Source organism: Porcisia hertigi, chromosome 34 (assembly GCF_017918235.1).
Source record: "Porcisia hertigi strain C119 chromosome 34, whole genome shotgun sequence".
NCBI lineage: Eukaryota > Euglenozoa > Kinetoplastea > Trypanosomatida > Trypanosomatidae > Porcisia > Porcisia hertigi.
In genome coordinates, this window is record NC_090593.1 from 1,302,151 (window position 1) to 1,317,753 (window position 15,603).

Consider the following 15,603-nt stretch of genomic DNA (forward strand, 5'->3'; position numbering starts at 1 on the left):
AATCTGTATCTTTACGATGCCCTTTGCCACCACTCACGATGTGTCTCCATAGAGGACATCACAAAAGCAACCAAAAAAGGAAGGACTGGAGGAGAAGCTGGAAGCACATTCTTCCATTTTTTTAGCCCCATTATGAGAAGTGATGTGCATGCGTTTGCATCTTGCAGCTGGCTTGAGGACGCCCATGGGCACCCTTGCATTTTCGCGGACATGGCCAACCGCAGTGCCACTTGCTGAGCGCCACATATGACAGTATGCCTCCTCTCGCACCTATGCTGCTGATCTGTACTGCTCCTTCCTTTTTACATTATGACCCATATAACCTCCCTCTTCGCCTCCCGTGCTGGTTCCCAGCCTGCATCAACACACACTTGCACGGTCATTTACAGAAGCCGTTAGAGAGGGGGAGGGGTCGTCCACTGACGCTCTCACGTTCACCTTTATCAACGGTGTTACAAATATACAACCCCCTTGACTACCTTCCCTTGCCGAGTGCAGTTTGGAAAGGGGCGGTACTCGTGTCTTTTTCCCCTGACTGTGTCTCGTCTTTATGCCTCGTATTGACACCTACAGTCGGCGCCCAAACTCTGATTTGTTGTGAGTGTCATCGCACGTTAGGCTGGATTACACCACCATCACCCCACTCCCACCCCTCCCCTCTCTGTTTTTCTTTTTCGTGCTACATTGGCGTTGCCGCTCTTTTGCATTCTCTGCAGGGCATGCACTGACATCGCCCTCACTTCTGTTCTGTCTTTACGCACCTTCTGCGCCCCCTTTGGTGCGGATACCGCTTTCCTCTTGCCGCCATCACAGTGGACTCATCCCTTGGGCATCACGTCTCTCCTCTCAGTGTTACTTCGGTATTTGACTGATCACTGCGCCCTCCCCTCCTCACTTTTACCCTGCGTAGCAACATGAATGATTCAGCTCACAAAATGACGAGACTCTTTCTCGTTCGCTGTGGCGCCTCCTCATCCCTGGTGCCGTGCAGCTCTACGGCCGCCAAGGACTTGACTTTTCTCGAGTTGCCACGTATCCCTGTGGCGACGGCTAACTCTGCAGAGAGTAGCGAGTGCGCGGATGCTTTGCCACGTGCTCTTGTATCACCTGCAGTTTTCCTTGGCCGCCAAAGCCCGTTTCTCTCCTCGGCGCTGCAAAACGATCGCGCCTGGTCACGCGCGGCGGTAGAGGTGACAACTTGGTGTATACAGGGGCTATCCTCAACCTCGAGCGGTGGCCTCGTTCCTGTCGACTTTGTTTCGGTGCCCTTTGCAGGGGTGCGTGTGCGACTGTGCGGTAAAGGCTATCCAGTTTGTGTGGTGCCTCACGCAGCGGCGGGGGAGCGTACGCGTATCACACTCACAGAACGTGGCAGCTACGCGTGGTTGCAACACGGCGACATTCTCGAGTTCGGCCCCCAAGTGCAAGTGCGTCTCCTAGCAGTCCACTTGCGCGTCAGCCCCGCCCCTGAGCTGGCCGAGGGTGCATCCTTTGTGTGGGTCGCCTCCCCCCTCAGCAAGGTCCCCACGAACTCTGGAGAATTTTTTGTCAGCGATGTCAACGCTAAGCCGAGAATAAGTGCCGTGCCCACGGCCATGTGGTTGGCGCGGCTCCAAGACTGGTCAGTTGCACCGAAGTTTCTCAAGTCAAAGATGTTACTCGAAGCAGAGCAGCTGACTCTGTACATGCAGGATAAGGAGGCTCGTTGTCTTGCCAATGACGCCGCAGTCACATCGCCCCGTGGGTCGGGCCTACTACGCGAGGAGACAACTCATGGCAAAGGCACTCCAGGGACTGCGCTGCGAGTAGCACCATCGGTCGGAGTTGAGAGACTCACTCACGAGGAGGAAGCCCCGTCGATGGCTCCTCGCCATAGTAGCGAGTCGAGTCACGGATTTAGTGCGGCTGCAGGGGAGCACGAAATCGACGCGGCCACCCCGACGTCGAAGTCTCAGCAGCAACCGCGGCAGCAGCTCATTGCAGAAGCACAAACCTCGCCCTCGAACTTCGAGGCGGACGGCGGCCAAGCTCATAACTTATCTGTGTTAACCAGCAATGCGTCGTGGTCTGCTGACGCGCTGGAAGAAGGGCGTGCCCTCTCAGCTGTCTCACTTGGTGGATGCACGACTCACTATCACCACAGTTCCGGCTATGAAATCGCACCAAGGCCAACAGCGCCCCCACCACTGCGCAACTCCATGATGCACCGCCCGAGCTGCGGGACACCGCCCAGTCTTGCCACTTTATCAGAAACGGTGGATGACAGACTAAACGAGGCGCTGCTAAACCTGGAGAATGGCGGCAACGAGGTGAGCGACGCGCTGCTGCAGCGCCGCTACCAAGCGGCTCTTCTTTTGGGTGTGATGGAGGAGGACCTGAGCGGCACACGTGCACCGTCGTCAGAGGAGCTCGGGGCGAGCGCTAGCCAGCGGTTTTGTGATACTGACGGTGCAGAGAACCGGAGCAGCACAAAGGGCAACACACCGCAGTGTAAACGGTTATCCTCGAAGCGAGGACGCCCCAAAACAGCCAGTTGTGCGAAACCGACGCGTGCCAGCGGCCGCCCCGTGGGTCTCGGCGGCGACAGCGATTTCTCACAACCCCTGCGTAACGATATTGAACACCAACGACTCCAGCGAAACCCAACGCGCGCGGCGATTCGGCGAAGACATTCTAGTCAGCAGCCACAGGAAGACTCACAAGTTGTGTTTTTTGATCATTAGAGTGCTGTAGACCATTCTGCAAATACCGAGCCGCTTCTACCATTAACAGGGACGGGCACCAATGAGGTATGGGGCTCAGGGTGATCTATCCCTACAGCTGTCGATGGTCGGGCCCGGGATAGGGCTGCGTTGCGTGGTCTTCGATTGTGAAAATGTGTGTACCATTCACCTAAAGGGCACCGCATTGAAGTGACCCCGAACCCGTCTTTCCCCGCTCTCATTGCTTATCGATGAGCAGTCTGGGACAACCTTAGGGGGGGGGCGCTACGTGGGGACAGGCATGATGGAAGTGTCTCTAGGGCAACCCGAGAGACTGGTTTTTGTACGGCTTGAGCGAGGGTTCGTGTTCAGATGACCGACTCAAACGTGGCTCTCATGTATATCTTGGGCTGCCGGACACCACACTGTGAATCTGCTAGCATCCGAAGGCGGAGTGAGGAGTTGCAGGCACACATTATATATTTGGGACTGGCCACGTTGAAAATAGAAGTGCATCTTACCAACCAAGTATGCGAGAACGAAAAAATGACAGTTTAGTTGCTATTGGGAGGCAAGCGACCTCTGCGGGGTGCTTTGTTCGTGTTTGTTCTCTCTCTCTTGGGACCACGCAACTGTGTGTGTGTGTGTGTGTGTGTGTCCGGCAAGGTGAGCGTGCCTTTTCTCTCCTTTCCTCTCTCAGGACCTCTATCTGGGTGATTTAGAAAAGAGGTGAGGAATGCACAGTTACATGCACACCCCACACTGCTTCAAAACAACAGGAGAATAAAGAAAAAAAATCAATTAGAATGGTGTCGGCATGAGTCGGTTCCTTCATCATCTCGAAGGAACCCATGGCCGCCTCCCCCCACACTGGGCGAATCACGGGAAAGTGACAATGCGGGAGGGCCTGTACGGAGTAACAAAACGGCCGATAGAGGTGCAGTTGCAAAGCCATGGTGAGGCCACCGGTTTCCAGCCTTTTATGTCGGTGTGGTACTCGTCTCACTTGCAAGCGCCTTCTGCAGCTCTCCCTGCGTTCACCTGTGGTGAGGACAGGTTGGGTTGGGTTGGGGGTTATGTTGCTGATGTGTCATTTCTCGCCCCCTGTGTGTTGTCCCTTTTTAATTTTCCCTCGCACCATACAACTTTCCAATCACCATTATGCCCCGCTTATGCGTACCTCGAGAAGGGGTACTTTTTTTTCTGGTCTGATCGAAAAGGCCGCTGCTGAGTGAGTGACGCTCATTGAATCGGGCAGCTTCGTCCCCCCTCCCCCTCCCCCTCCCCCTTCCTCCCCCCCCCCCCTACACACACACATCCGCTTTGCAGTTTGCTTCCCGAGTCACATTACCAGCACGAACGCCTCCCCCCCCTCTCTTCCCCTTCGCTCCCATTTCTTTTGCTCTTCTGAGCACAGGTCTGCCGGTGCGCTTTGAGTGTGCAAGTGCGCCGCGGGCCCAAGGTCTCCGTTCTTCCTTCCCCCAAAACATTCTTAACTGCCGCTTCCGTTTTGTTCCTACCCCTCTGTGACCGACTAGGTGGACCGTGAGGCGCCTACGCTAGCCTGTGCGCGCTTATTCCCTTTGTGTGTGTGTGTGTGTGAATTGGTGATCCAGCTTAACGCCGCACGTGCCAAGGACATTCCCTGAGACATCATTCCCACTTCTTTTTGTCTGCAACCTCTCCTTTTCGGGGGGATCCAGACAACAGACAGGAAGCTGAGAAGGGTCACATACTCAATAAAAAGTCTCCGGAGGGTGACAGTGCACGGTCGCTGGGCCTTTTAGAGTCGGAAGAGAAACCTCTTTCGTTCCCTTCATCGGAGAAGGAACAGGAGCGGTATTACACTTACATCAATTCGGTGAAGAGCGTGAGCGATCGGAAAGGCAGAAAGACTAGAGCAGCGAGAAGTTATCTGTTGAATAGCAATAATCAAACCCTCGCCCCTGGCACGTATCTGGGGTCTTGTTGTTTATTTGCTGCCAACATCACTGTAAGTGTTACTGCAGCCCTGCAACTTTCACTTTTTTGGTCTTTTACGTGGATTGTAGTCTTGCCACTCATTCGACCCCTCTCTCTTTGTGGACCGTATCTTCCCCCCTCCCCCCACTCCCACCGTCACGTAAATAACTCTAGTCCAGGGTACAGGCATCTCTCTCACACTCGCCGCTTCGTTTTTTTTTCCGGGGGCGGTCATCTTGGTTGCATTGCCGTGCTGGCTCACTGACGGGGCTGTTGCGCGCTCCTGTCCCTCTCCCCCTCTCCGTTCTCCCCCGCCTCCCCTTCGCCCTCCCCCCCCCTACACTCGACAAAATCACCACCATTCTGCTGTATAGAAAAACACAGACATACGGCGCTCTGCGCGAAGCCGTGCCATTGCATTGCCCTCACGCCTGCGGATTACCCAAGTCGACCCGTCACGGTGTCCGAATCGAAAAAAAAGGACACCTAGAGTGTCGTAGGATTGCTACAAATCCACCACTGGCTCTGAGAAAAGTGAAATAAGCGGTGACGACAAGGGCAGAAAACATGTTCCGCGTCTTCTCAGGTAGCTGTATGTCCCTGGAGGACATGGACACGGTGCTGCGCACTAACCTAGTGGAGCACCCACACTTGCTAGGCCCTGGCGCGGACTTCTTCACGGAATCTGGCGAGCCAGTTCGCCCACAACCGGGGTCGAACACTTTCCAAAAGGTCTTCTCTGGCAGCGCTCTTGATCTGAATGCGTGTAACGGCGAGATGTCCGATGAAGAAATAACGGCAACAACACCACTGGGACAGGGACCACGCACCATCCTACCCAGCAGCATCCTGAACCAAATCTCCACTGAAAACGAAAAAGAGAAGGCTCGTGCTGCGAAGATGAAGATCCACGTTCTTGTCATTGGCGAGAGTGGGTACTTGGCGAGTCACGTTGTAGCGAGGCTGCTGGACGCCGGGTACAGTGTGCGCATGACGGTGCCAGATGCTGTGCGACAGCAGAAGCAGATAGACCTCTACGGCGCGAGCCGTGATGTGGCCCAGCGTCTCACCATCTTGCAAGCAGACGTCACAAACTCCAACTCACTGCGTGATGCCATCCGGGGGTGCCGCTACATCATCCACTGTGGGTGCTCTAGCGCGTCCCCACAGGCCAGGGACTTGGTGGCGCTCTACACCAAGTCGATCCGAGCCCTCTTCGATGGTATTCGCCTTTCCGGCAAGTCCACCGTGAAAAGAGTCGTTCTCACTGGTGCAGCGTCGTCTGTTCTGCACATCACAGAGGACGACCCCCCGTCCGGGCTATTTGACGAGAGCAACTGGAACAGCGTAGCCACCCCTGAGGATGACCCGCTTCCTTTTGCGAAGCTCGTCTTCGAGAGAGAGGCCTGGCGGTTGCGTCAGATGATGGGGGTGGAGTTAGTTGTACTACTGCCCTCTATTTCTATCGGCCCTAGCCTGACGGATGAAACAAGTGAGGCAATGCTCACGATCGAAGAGCTCGCGCACTGCCCCAGGTACTTTCCATTTTGCCCCAACCTTAGCTGGAACTTCGTCGACGTGCGCGATGTTGCGGACGCACACGTGCGTGCTCTGGAAGTTGCAGAAGTTCGGGACCAGCGCATCATCATCTCCAATGAGTGCGTGAGCTTACCAGAGGTTTGCCGCACAATGAAGCAGCTGCGCCCTCAGCTAACACCGCCTACACACACTGCCTGGACTTTTGTGACGCTCGGTATTGCCACAGTAGTGTTGTGGAACAGCGTGAACCTTCGCTTCCTGTGGCGCAGCCTCGGTGTTCGCAAGCGCCTCGACAACCACCGCGCAAAGGAGCAGCTCGGCCTTACCTTCACCCCAATGAGGCAAACCCTCAGCGATTGCCTAGAACAGATGATGCGGTCGGCCAAGGCGACCGCGGACGCGGAGGCAGCGGTCACATCGCAACACAAGTCTGTCAACAGCAACGGAGAGACCACCGCCGCGCCGGTCTCCACGCGACTGTATAGGCCCAAGTTAGTGCTATCCTTGCTGACAGTAGCCGCGGCCGGTGCGGTTGTGGCGCGGTACGTGAGGAAGAAGTGAGTAGGCAGTGGAAACTGTAGCGCCTGAAAATGATGTCTTCTGGTCGATGACATAGCGCCACGCTCGACTGTGCACAGCGCCTTTTTCTCTCTGCTCGCTACTTGATGCGAACTTGGTTCTCTCTGTTCCGTATTCGCTTCTCCTCTCCGCCACCCCTGTGTTAGACCGTACCGCCCCCGCGTTCTCATTTCCTTCACGGCCCTGTTTTTTCTTTTGTGCTGGCCCCCCCCCCCCCCACACACACAGACAGACAGACAGACAGACACCCCCCCCTTTTTTACTTGCCATCGGTGTGAGCAAAGGGGACCCCCCATGGAAAGCACAACAACCGAAGACGAACACGCAGCAAAGAGGAGGAGGAGGAGGGGGGGAAGTGACAGATATCCGCATCACGTTCCTGAGCTTCCTCCTCGTGTAGCCCATGTGAACGCAGGTGTCCCTTGGTGTCATACAAAAGACCCCTCAGATCAGACACTTTTGCGTCGCTCTTCATGTTGCATCGCGCACTGGTATGCTCTCGGTATGCGTGTGTCGGTGAACGATGCAGCAGAGCGATGGGGGGTAGGGTGGTGGTGGTCAAAAGAACACTGCCAAAAACACTACAGGCTACTTTTCTTGAAGAGGGAACAGGTAGAGATCAAGGGGGGGGGGAGCGGGGCTCTCAGGAAGACTGCGGAGGCCCTCGCTGATTTAATTTGCACTTGTTTCCTGTAGATCGACACCGACTATAATGGAAACTACAAGGTAAGAGGGGAGGGGAGGGGGGGGGGCACTCTGCCCTGCGCACTGCTTGCATTTCACTACCACTTCATCGGCGCCTTTTTTCTCGTCTCGGTCTTTCTGCTTCATTTTCGTTGTTGTGTCTGTGTGTGTGTGTGTGTGTGTTTATGTATTCATATCCCCCCCCCACTTGCGGTCGGAGCCCACGCCCCCTGCCGTGCGTTTTGTTTGTTTTAAGGCGGGCAGAAGAGGGAAGAGGGGATACTCTTCGGTGTTTTTTGGTCGTGTTATTTTTTCCTTTTGCGTCTCTCGTGCCCTCTCTTTGTCTTGTCGTTTTTCTGTCAGTGCAATAGCCTTCTGCTGCTCTATTTTTCCAGTCCCTCGAGGTTGGACAAGAGGACCTTTGCTTTTTTCTTTCGCTTGTTTTTTTGTGCGGGGGTGTATCGCAGTCACCTTAATCAACTGTTCTCAACGCGTTTCGTTATTCTCCGTTGTCCGTGTGTGAGTGTGTGAATTGTATGTTCGTGCGCGCCTCATACTAGGGGCTTTTCTCTTCACGAGTACATACTTGGGGGATACCCTCACCCCGGCTTCGCGATGGAACAGAGGTGATTGCACGCACCCCCCCCCACCCACACACGGACACCGAGAGAGAGACGCCTACACGGATAGGCACGGGTGCTCATGATTTTGGAATGGCGAGGAAAAACAAAGATGTCGTCGTCGTCGTTCGCTGCTTGTTTTTTTTTTTGCGAGCTCGTTTTCGAGTCACCCACCTTATCATTTAATCAGCCCTATAGAAGCACTTCCTACGCAGCCACATTATCTCTTTTTTTTTTTACTGAGACGAATGTATGAGAAACGCTCGTCTACCTTCACTTCGCCGCCCCCCCCCTTTTTTTTCTTGTTCTCTATTAAGATTCCACTTTCAACGTATTGAACACACAACCGCCGCGTATGAATTTGCGCTTTTCTGATCTAAAACTCGAAAGTAAAACGTCCCGATGGCACGCCTTCTCTGCCTTCTGTTGTTTCTGGTAGAATTTTTTTTCTTTTGTCGCCGACCTCTTCCTGATAGCCCTCGCCCCCCCCCCCCTTCCTCGTGTCCACTTCAGCCGCTTCTGAACTTTTTTTTCGCCGCTTTCGATTTTACACCGTAACTGCCTCGATATTATTATTATTATTATTATTTTTTTTTTTCGGGGGGAGGGGAAGGGGGAGGGGAAGGGGAAGGGGAAGGGGTCCTTTTCTCGGCTCTGCTTCGATGATGTCACGTGCAAGAGGAAGGGAGGGCGCGTTTCAACTGCAGTCGCTCATCTGCGATACTGTTTGTTGTTGCACGTCTCCCCCTCCCGCCCCCCGTTTTTTGGTCATTCACGCGCGAGGGGGGGGGGGAAGGGGGGGGGTTGATGGCGGGGTCGCTGCTGTGTAACTTAGCTCCTTCTTGCCTTTCAGTCGGTTTTCCTCCTTTTTCTGGTCTCTTCTCTCCATGAACTCACCGTCATGCACCCCGTTAAGTCTACCCCATTCCCCGGTTACCCACTCGCTTCTCTGTCGTAGCCGTCCGGCCCTGGCGGAGAATTCGCAGGGTATGATTCAAGGCGGCAATGGTTGAGGGAAGCAGCTTAGGGATAGAGCGCGTGGTGGTTAACCAAAGGTGCGAAGAGTATGCGGTGATATGTGATGAGGTGTAGAAAAACCACGATGCAGGTGCAAAGGGGGGATGCGCAGAAACAGCTGATACAACAAAATAGTAGCATAGAATGAGCGTGCACCACACATTTCGAAGAAAGAACGCCACGTTGTCATCCATTCGCCAAGCCAGCAGTACACTCCCCTACCCCCGATTCTTCCATTTCGCTTTTTCTCTACCTTCATGTTGGCGTTTCTGTGCGCACCTTGAAGTGTGTCTGCTCGTTGACTTGCACTCATTTTTGTGTGCGTGTGCGTGCGTGTGTCCCAAAGATCAGATTTCGCATTTTTTGGACCGCTCTCCGTACAGTTGATTTTACCCCTTGTGTTTGTGTTTCGTCCTCTCCCCCTCCCCTTTCCCCCGCCTAGGTGGTGGCTTGTTTGTTTGTTTGGTGCTCTGAGTTACTCCTTCGCCGTCTCCCTTCTCGTGTGTTTTATGGCCTCGTCTGCATTGCGACGACAAAGCCCTTCCTCTCTCCGTCTGTCTTATTATTTTTAGTAACTCGACTGTAAACTAACAGATTTTTTCGTCGTTTCACCATACACACGCACGGGCACGGGCACGGAAAAAAAGCGGATAATATGCCGTGCGTGCGTGCATGTGTGTGTTTCTTTGTTCACATCCGTGCTTGACTGCGGATTCGTTTGTGAGGCTCAAGTGCGGGGGGGGGGAGGGGGGAGAGGGAGGGGTAAACAGAGGGGAGATGAATCCAGAAAGTCTATCCTAGAAAGAATGCGACATCGACATGCAACGTATTCACACCCGCCCAAAGCGCAGACATCAGATACGCATTCTATACATAAGTGTATATGTACCTGTATATATATATGTGTGTGTGTGCGTGTGTGTGTGGATGTAGATTTAAATGGGTTCGTACGTCCTTGGCTCCTGATAGTCAGTCAATGGGGAAGGGTGGGGGATGGGAGGGGGGGGGGTCTAGAACGCAACAGGATGACTCACGCGATAGAATCGATGTAGATATCGTGTTGCATTCCAGTTCGGCGGGCACCTGCACGTGGTGAAGGTTCTGCTGTTGTACCACCTTCAGGACAGACGCAACGCACATCCTGTTCCCCATGTTTCCTTTCTGCCAAATTTTGTGTTATCTCACTAAGGTCGTGACAGGTAACCGCAGGTGCGCCATTTTTTCATCTTTACACCCACCCAAAGAAGACGCATGTGTACTATCGAACCTGACGACTACGTCAACCGCCTCTTCCCCCCACCCCCCTCCCCAAAGAGCTGCAAACATTTTATGTTGATTTGTCTTCTCTCTTTTCTCCTTTCCCGCGTCCACCATCATCTGCGCCCATAAAGACGGATCCCAGGGTGGTTTGACCGGAAGGGAGAGGGGGAAAAAAGAAAAGAGGTGGAGAGTAGACTAGTTGGTAACGCCTCTTCTCCCTCGCCCCGCGTCCTTCGATCCTCCCTCTTTTTCGCATCTCTCGCCGCTGGCTGGCTTTTTTTTCTTCTGGTTTTGTTTGTAGGTCTCAAATCACCTTAATGTTTGTAGTTGATGTGTTATTTTGACTCCCTTTGTTTTTTATATATATTTTTTGTTCGTGCGCTTCTGTCTTTGAGCTGATATGGCTGACGTGTAGTTTTTGTTTTGCGTTGGTTTCGTTGGATGGTCTGTGTGTGTGTGTGTTGTCCTTTGTTTTGGTGGGTGTGCACTAGCTGGCTGACGGTGTCCCCCCCCCCCCCTCGATAATGGGGGGCTTAGACAGGTGCGTCTGTCTAGTTTAGCTCCGCTGATAACGTACACGTCTCTCCTTCGCAGTGTGCGTGCATACGGTGTAGTTGTTTCGGAGAAAAGTGTGTTACGCTTATCCTATGGTATTCCGCTTTTTTTTCTTTTTCTCGGTAATGGTTCTTGTGTATTGCCCTCTCCCCCTCCTCTCTTCGCTGATTTGGTCTGTCCGTCCCTGTGTGTTGATGTGTATGTACATGTGTTTACCTTGCCGAGTCTCAGGTTCGTTGGTATGCAGATATTCACCCCCCTCACCCCCACCCCTCCCACCACCACACACACACACACACACACAGCGAAACATACCTCTTCCTCTCTATATATATATATCTTTACATGTTTGTGGTTGTGGGTGTCTATCTGTTTCCATGTGTGCAGCCGTGTACGTGACGTTGTTTGACAGCATGTCTCTTGTCGTCGTCATCTCCCTCCCCCCCCTTTTTCCCCCACGTAACCAAACGAATGAAAATGTTTTTTTAACAGATTTCTTCAGAGCTGTCTTCGCCTCTTTTTCTTATGTACTGTGGTCCCCCTTGTTATCTATTTTGTCTGTCGCTCGTTGGTTTTCGTTGACTGTGCTTTTTTTTTTCTTTTTTTGCAGCTGTGAAGAGAGGGGCAAACGCACGTGTGTGTGTGTGTACTTGTGAATTGCCCTCGCCCCCCCCCCCCGCGACTGTTGATCCTGTCCTCCTTTTTTGTGCGTGCTTCGTGCTTCTTGTCGTAGCGATTTCCTCACAACGCTGTACCTGAAGTTTTTCCTCGGGAAAAAATCAATTGGAGACATAGCCCTCACACGTATGCTATAGCTGCTACATGCAGTGGATAAGACAGCCCCGCTCTTGTCTGTTTAGACCTCCCCGGGGGGAGGGGGGGGGGGCGATGGTGCGTCTTGGGCAAGCCGGGAGGCACAGAAAGCAAAAGGCTTGATAGAGATAGTGAAGCGATGCAGAATGGTTGCCTCAATCTTTCATCAGGATAATCTTGTGTCTATGAACTTCGCCTCTGTGTCTTTGAGGGGCTCACCCGCCACACAGATGCCATTATTAACCACCCGTTTTTCTTTTTTAAAGCCCGCAAAGGGCCTTCAAGGGTGCGTGCGTGTGTGTGCTGTGAATGCTTCCGTCTCCCTCCTTCATTCCCTCTACATCCGTTTGTCTCATCTCGCCTTTTCCACGCATATTCTCTGATTCCTGGTACCTTGCCTCGTTGCGGCACAACCTCTCTTGTGCGCACCTTCTCGGGACATCGACGCACTCACACACCCCACACGCATACACACGGCACCATTAAAAAACAAACTTGCTCGTGAAAGGTGCATCGAAACGCGTTCATTACCCTTTTTAAGGCTCTGTTTCGTGCGTCGGCGGCTCTTTGCTCTGCCTTTCGCCCTGTCCCTCCTCCCTCCTCTCTCTCTCCCCCTCCCACGCATACCTTCCCGGGGGGATCTAATGTGGGGTGGACTGAAGAAGCGTACCCATTACGGCGATGTGTTCAAGCGCTGGAGTGCATCTCAGGGGCTGGATACCCTCCGCACCTCGCTATACAAAGAACCTCGCCCATGGTACATGGCGTACACACTTCACCAGGCAAATCACTTGCTGCAAGATCATCACTGCGCGCGACTACTTGCGTGGAGCACGTCTATTGTGGAGCTTCGACCGAGCTTAGCTGGGAAACAAGAGGCGTATCAATACACGCAAGAGATGTTCAGCGTTTTCGTCCGGCATCATAAAGTTGGGCAGCAAAGTCTAAACGAGTACATGCGGCTCTGCGCAGTCGGTAAAGACCTTAGCTCGGCATTTGACTGGTTCAAGTACTGGCAAGAGGCGCAATTGGGGGCTCATGACGAGCTGAGCCTGCTCAGCTGGCTACTGCAAGTGGCATCCCTTTCGCCAAACGACGAGCGCATCGAGGACATGGCGCTGACAGTGCTGGAGCTCTACAAGCACCGCTTTGCAGGTCCTTCAGAGACATTCACAGCGGAGAGCGCCGCTGCATCCGCAACCTCGGCGGCACCACCAACCGCAGCTTCCTCGTCTTCCTCACCACCACCACCACCACCACCCTCTGCGCCGCTGCGTCATTTTCAGCCCACCTCAGACGTCGAAAAAACGGATCTGCAGCGTTTTTTTTGCCTCTTCAAGCAACTTGCGTCACGAGTTGAGGCGAACACGCAACTACGCGATTTTTTGTCGACGCTGCCCATCTCTGTGACAGAGGCTGCGGAATACTGTGCTACGGTTGGGTGGCCTACGGAGAGCCCGCACCGCCTTTTCCCTCAGCTGGAGCAGCACATCCGGAGCGGTTTTACAGACGTCTGGCCGGGCAGAGGTGAACATGTCTCTGAAGAGGAGGAGCGCCCTTTTGTGCGCCGGTGTCTTCCACGACTGCGGGATTCGCTGTTGCACCCTTCGTTTCTTGCAAAGCTGGAGGAGAGTGCCGCGCGGCATAACGTTTCAAAAGTGGTGGCTCTTGTTGACAAGTACGAGGAGGGCATCCGTTACGAGCGTGGAAGCGCCACTGGAGACCGTCTTTCGGCGGCGCGCAAGCGCTCGAGCGAGGAGGAACTATGGCGTATGTACGAAGACCCGACGTCGATGGCGTTCCGTCGCAGGCTCGTCGAGCGAGGTGGCGTGACGCCGGAGCTGTACCATTATCTCATCACTGCATTGGCCACTACTCAACCGTCCGCCGCTTTGCGCACACTGGAGCGAATGGAGCAGGCCCAGCTGCGCCCACTGGACATGACGCGTGCAGTGGTTTTGGTGGCTGTCCAGGACTCCGCAGAGGAACGCCGCCGGCTCTTTCAGGCGCAGCTGGATGAAATTCGCCGACGTGCTCGCCTCGACGCGGACCACGGGACCTTGAAGATAGTGGAAGCCTATTGGAAATACGACTACGTGGAGTTTTTCTACTACCGCAACGCGCTTGATAAGAAGGATTTCTACGAGTTTCTCCTCCACCACCTAGGACCTCTGTCGCTTCAGCAGCTCCTGCTGGACTCCCATGCATCTGGGCCAACAGCGACCCCGGAGGACTTGGTGCTTCTCGACGAGGATCTCTTGGTGGCTTCTCGACGCTATTATCGGGCTCAGGTTGGGCGAAGCGCAGTTCAGGGTGCGCTAAATGATATCAGTGCTCACATGCCAAAGCTGGACATCGGGCTGGTTGGAACGCTGCCACACTTCGGTGATTACTGCCTGGACGCTAACGACAGCATCGCCAACAGCGAGGCCGCGCTTCAGGGCATCATGCAGCCGTATGATACCGTCTACGTACTAGACACATCCTTTGTCGAGACCTCTGAAGCATTTCTTGCGGTGGGGGCCGCCTCGCGGTCGCTGGTACTCATCCCGTATTTGTGTCTCTCGCAGCTCGCCGACTCTGTCGCTAACGCAGACCGCTTCGTCACGTTCGATGCGGCTCTGCAGCAAATGACACGCATGGAACCGTTTCTGGCCTCGCAGCGGCTTCGCGGCCTCTCCGCTATGGTTTCCACCCCTTCCCTTTCACAGCCGGAAGGGGCGGGGAGGCGCACGCGTGTCCTGCACTTCACTGAGTGCCTTTGCGCGAATCAAGTCGATCCAAAGTTGCTCCACGCACTCGGCTTAAGCCCATCTTCCAGAGACAACGATCAGCTGATCCTTATCCTCGCAATGCTCAGCTCCCTCAAGGCGCCGGAGGCGCGCCTCGTGCTGTGCACAGACGATGCGCAACTCGTGGAGCGTCTGGAGCGCTTGCGAAGCTCCTCGCTTTTCAGGTCGGCTGTGGAGGTGATGAGTACGGCGCCACCGGAGAACCTCGATTTGGAGAGAGATCTCGTAAACGATAACCCCTTACTGGGCGGCAGTGAGGAGTGGGCCGCATCCGAAACCTTCGAACCTCGTTTGCACATTGTCGTTGATCCAAACGCAGTGAAAGGGGATAAAGAAACTTTCCGTGAAAGTCAAGAGCAAGTGACCACCGATACGTCTGCCACAGACAGAGGCACAATGAAATGTTCCCACAGCGAAGCGCCGGCGAATGCAGATGCCCGAGCAGCCTTGAATGATGGCGTGGACTCCCCGTGGCTGTCACTGCTCGAAGACGACGACGACCTGACATTCGCGTCGGCTGCGCCTCTTCCCGCACCACAGGTGGCCTCTGTCACGGCGACTGCACCACCACCCTCGTCGGGCACCGCACCAGAAGACGAAGAACGCCGCGCTCTTTTAATGGACCTTTATGAGACGCCGTTTGACGTCGTTCCCGTTGGGGTGCGGATGGAAGAGGCCTCATCTGTCGGATCCGTCTTCACGGAGTTCGACTCGTTGGAGCCGGAGCGGCGGGAGGCGCACGCGGCTGATCGGGCCGCAGCGCGCACCTCCTTGTCCCCGGGGGAAAATGAGTCAAGGAAACGTGGCAGCGGAAGAAATCAGCGCCGTCATCACTCGCTTCTAGAGAAGGAGATGCTTGCCAATCGCGGGGCGTCCAACAAGGATCGCTTTCAAATGGCACGTCGACTCTCCAACTGGAGTGGTGGCCGTGTGCCCTTTAATTTGCGATATCGCGTCGTGGAAGCGAACATTCGTGATCCGAGAAACTCGCATCTGCGCAGCTCTTACGAAGCAGCATTGGCGAAGAAGCGGGCCAGCTTTAAACAAAAACACTCTTGATGGTAAGTGCGAGCGCCGCAC

General features: G+C 54.4%; 3 protein-coding genes across 3 annotated transcripts; all 3 read left to right on the top strand.

Moving 5' to 3' along the window:
- Positions 1-914: 914 nt before the first annotated feature.
- JKF63_01883 (uncharacterized protein) lies at positions 915-2,723 on the top strand (the record flags this gene model as incomplete). Its single annotated transcript, XM_067897927.1, has 1 exon — positions 915-2,723. The coding sequence occupies one exon, from the start codon at positions 915-917 to the stop codon at positions 2,721-2,723; it is 1,809 nt and encodes a 602-aa protein (XP_067754084.1).
- A 2,508-nt stretch (positions 2,724-5,231) lies between these two features.
- On the top strand, positions 5,232-6,764 carry JKF63_01884 (uncharacterized protein; the record flags this gene model as incomplete). Its single annotated transcript, XM_067897928.1, has 1 exon — positions 5,232-6,764. One exon carries the CDS (start codon positions 5,232-5,234, stop codon positions 6,762-6,764), a length of 1,533 nt encoding a protein of 510 aa, XP_067754085.1.
- Positions 6,765-12,375: 5,611 nt separating this feature from the next.
- Positions 12,376-15,582, top strand: JKF63_01885 (uncharacterized protein; the record flags this gene model as incomplete). Its single annotated transcript, XM_067897929.1, has 1 exon — positions 12,376-15,582. The coding sequence occupies one exon, from the start codon at positions 12,376-12,378 to the stop codon at positions 15,580-15,582; it is 3,207 nt and encodes a 1,068-aa protein (XP_067754086.1).
- Positions 15,583-15,603: the final 21 nt, after the last annotated feature.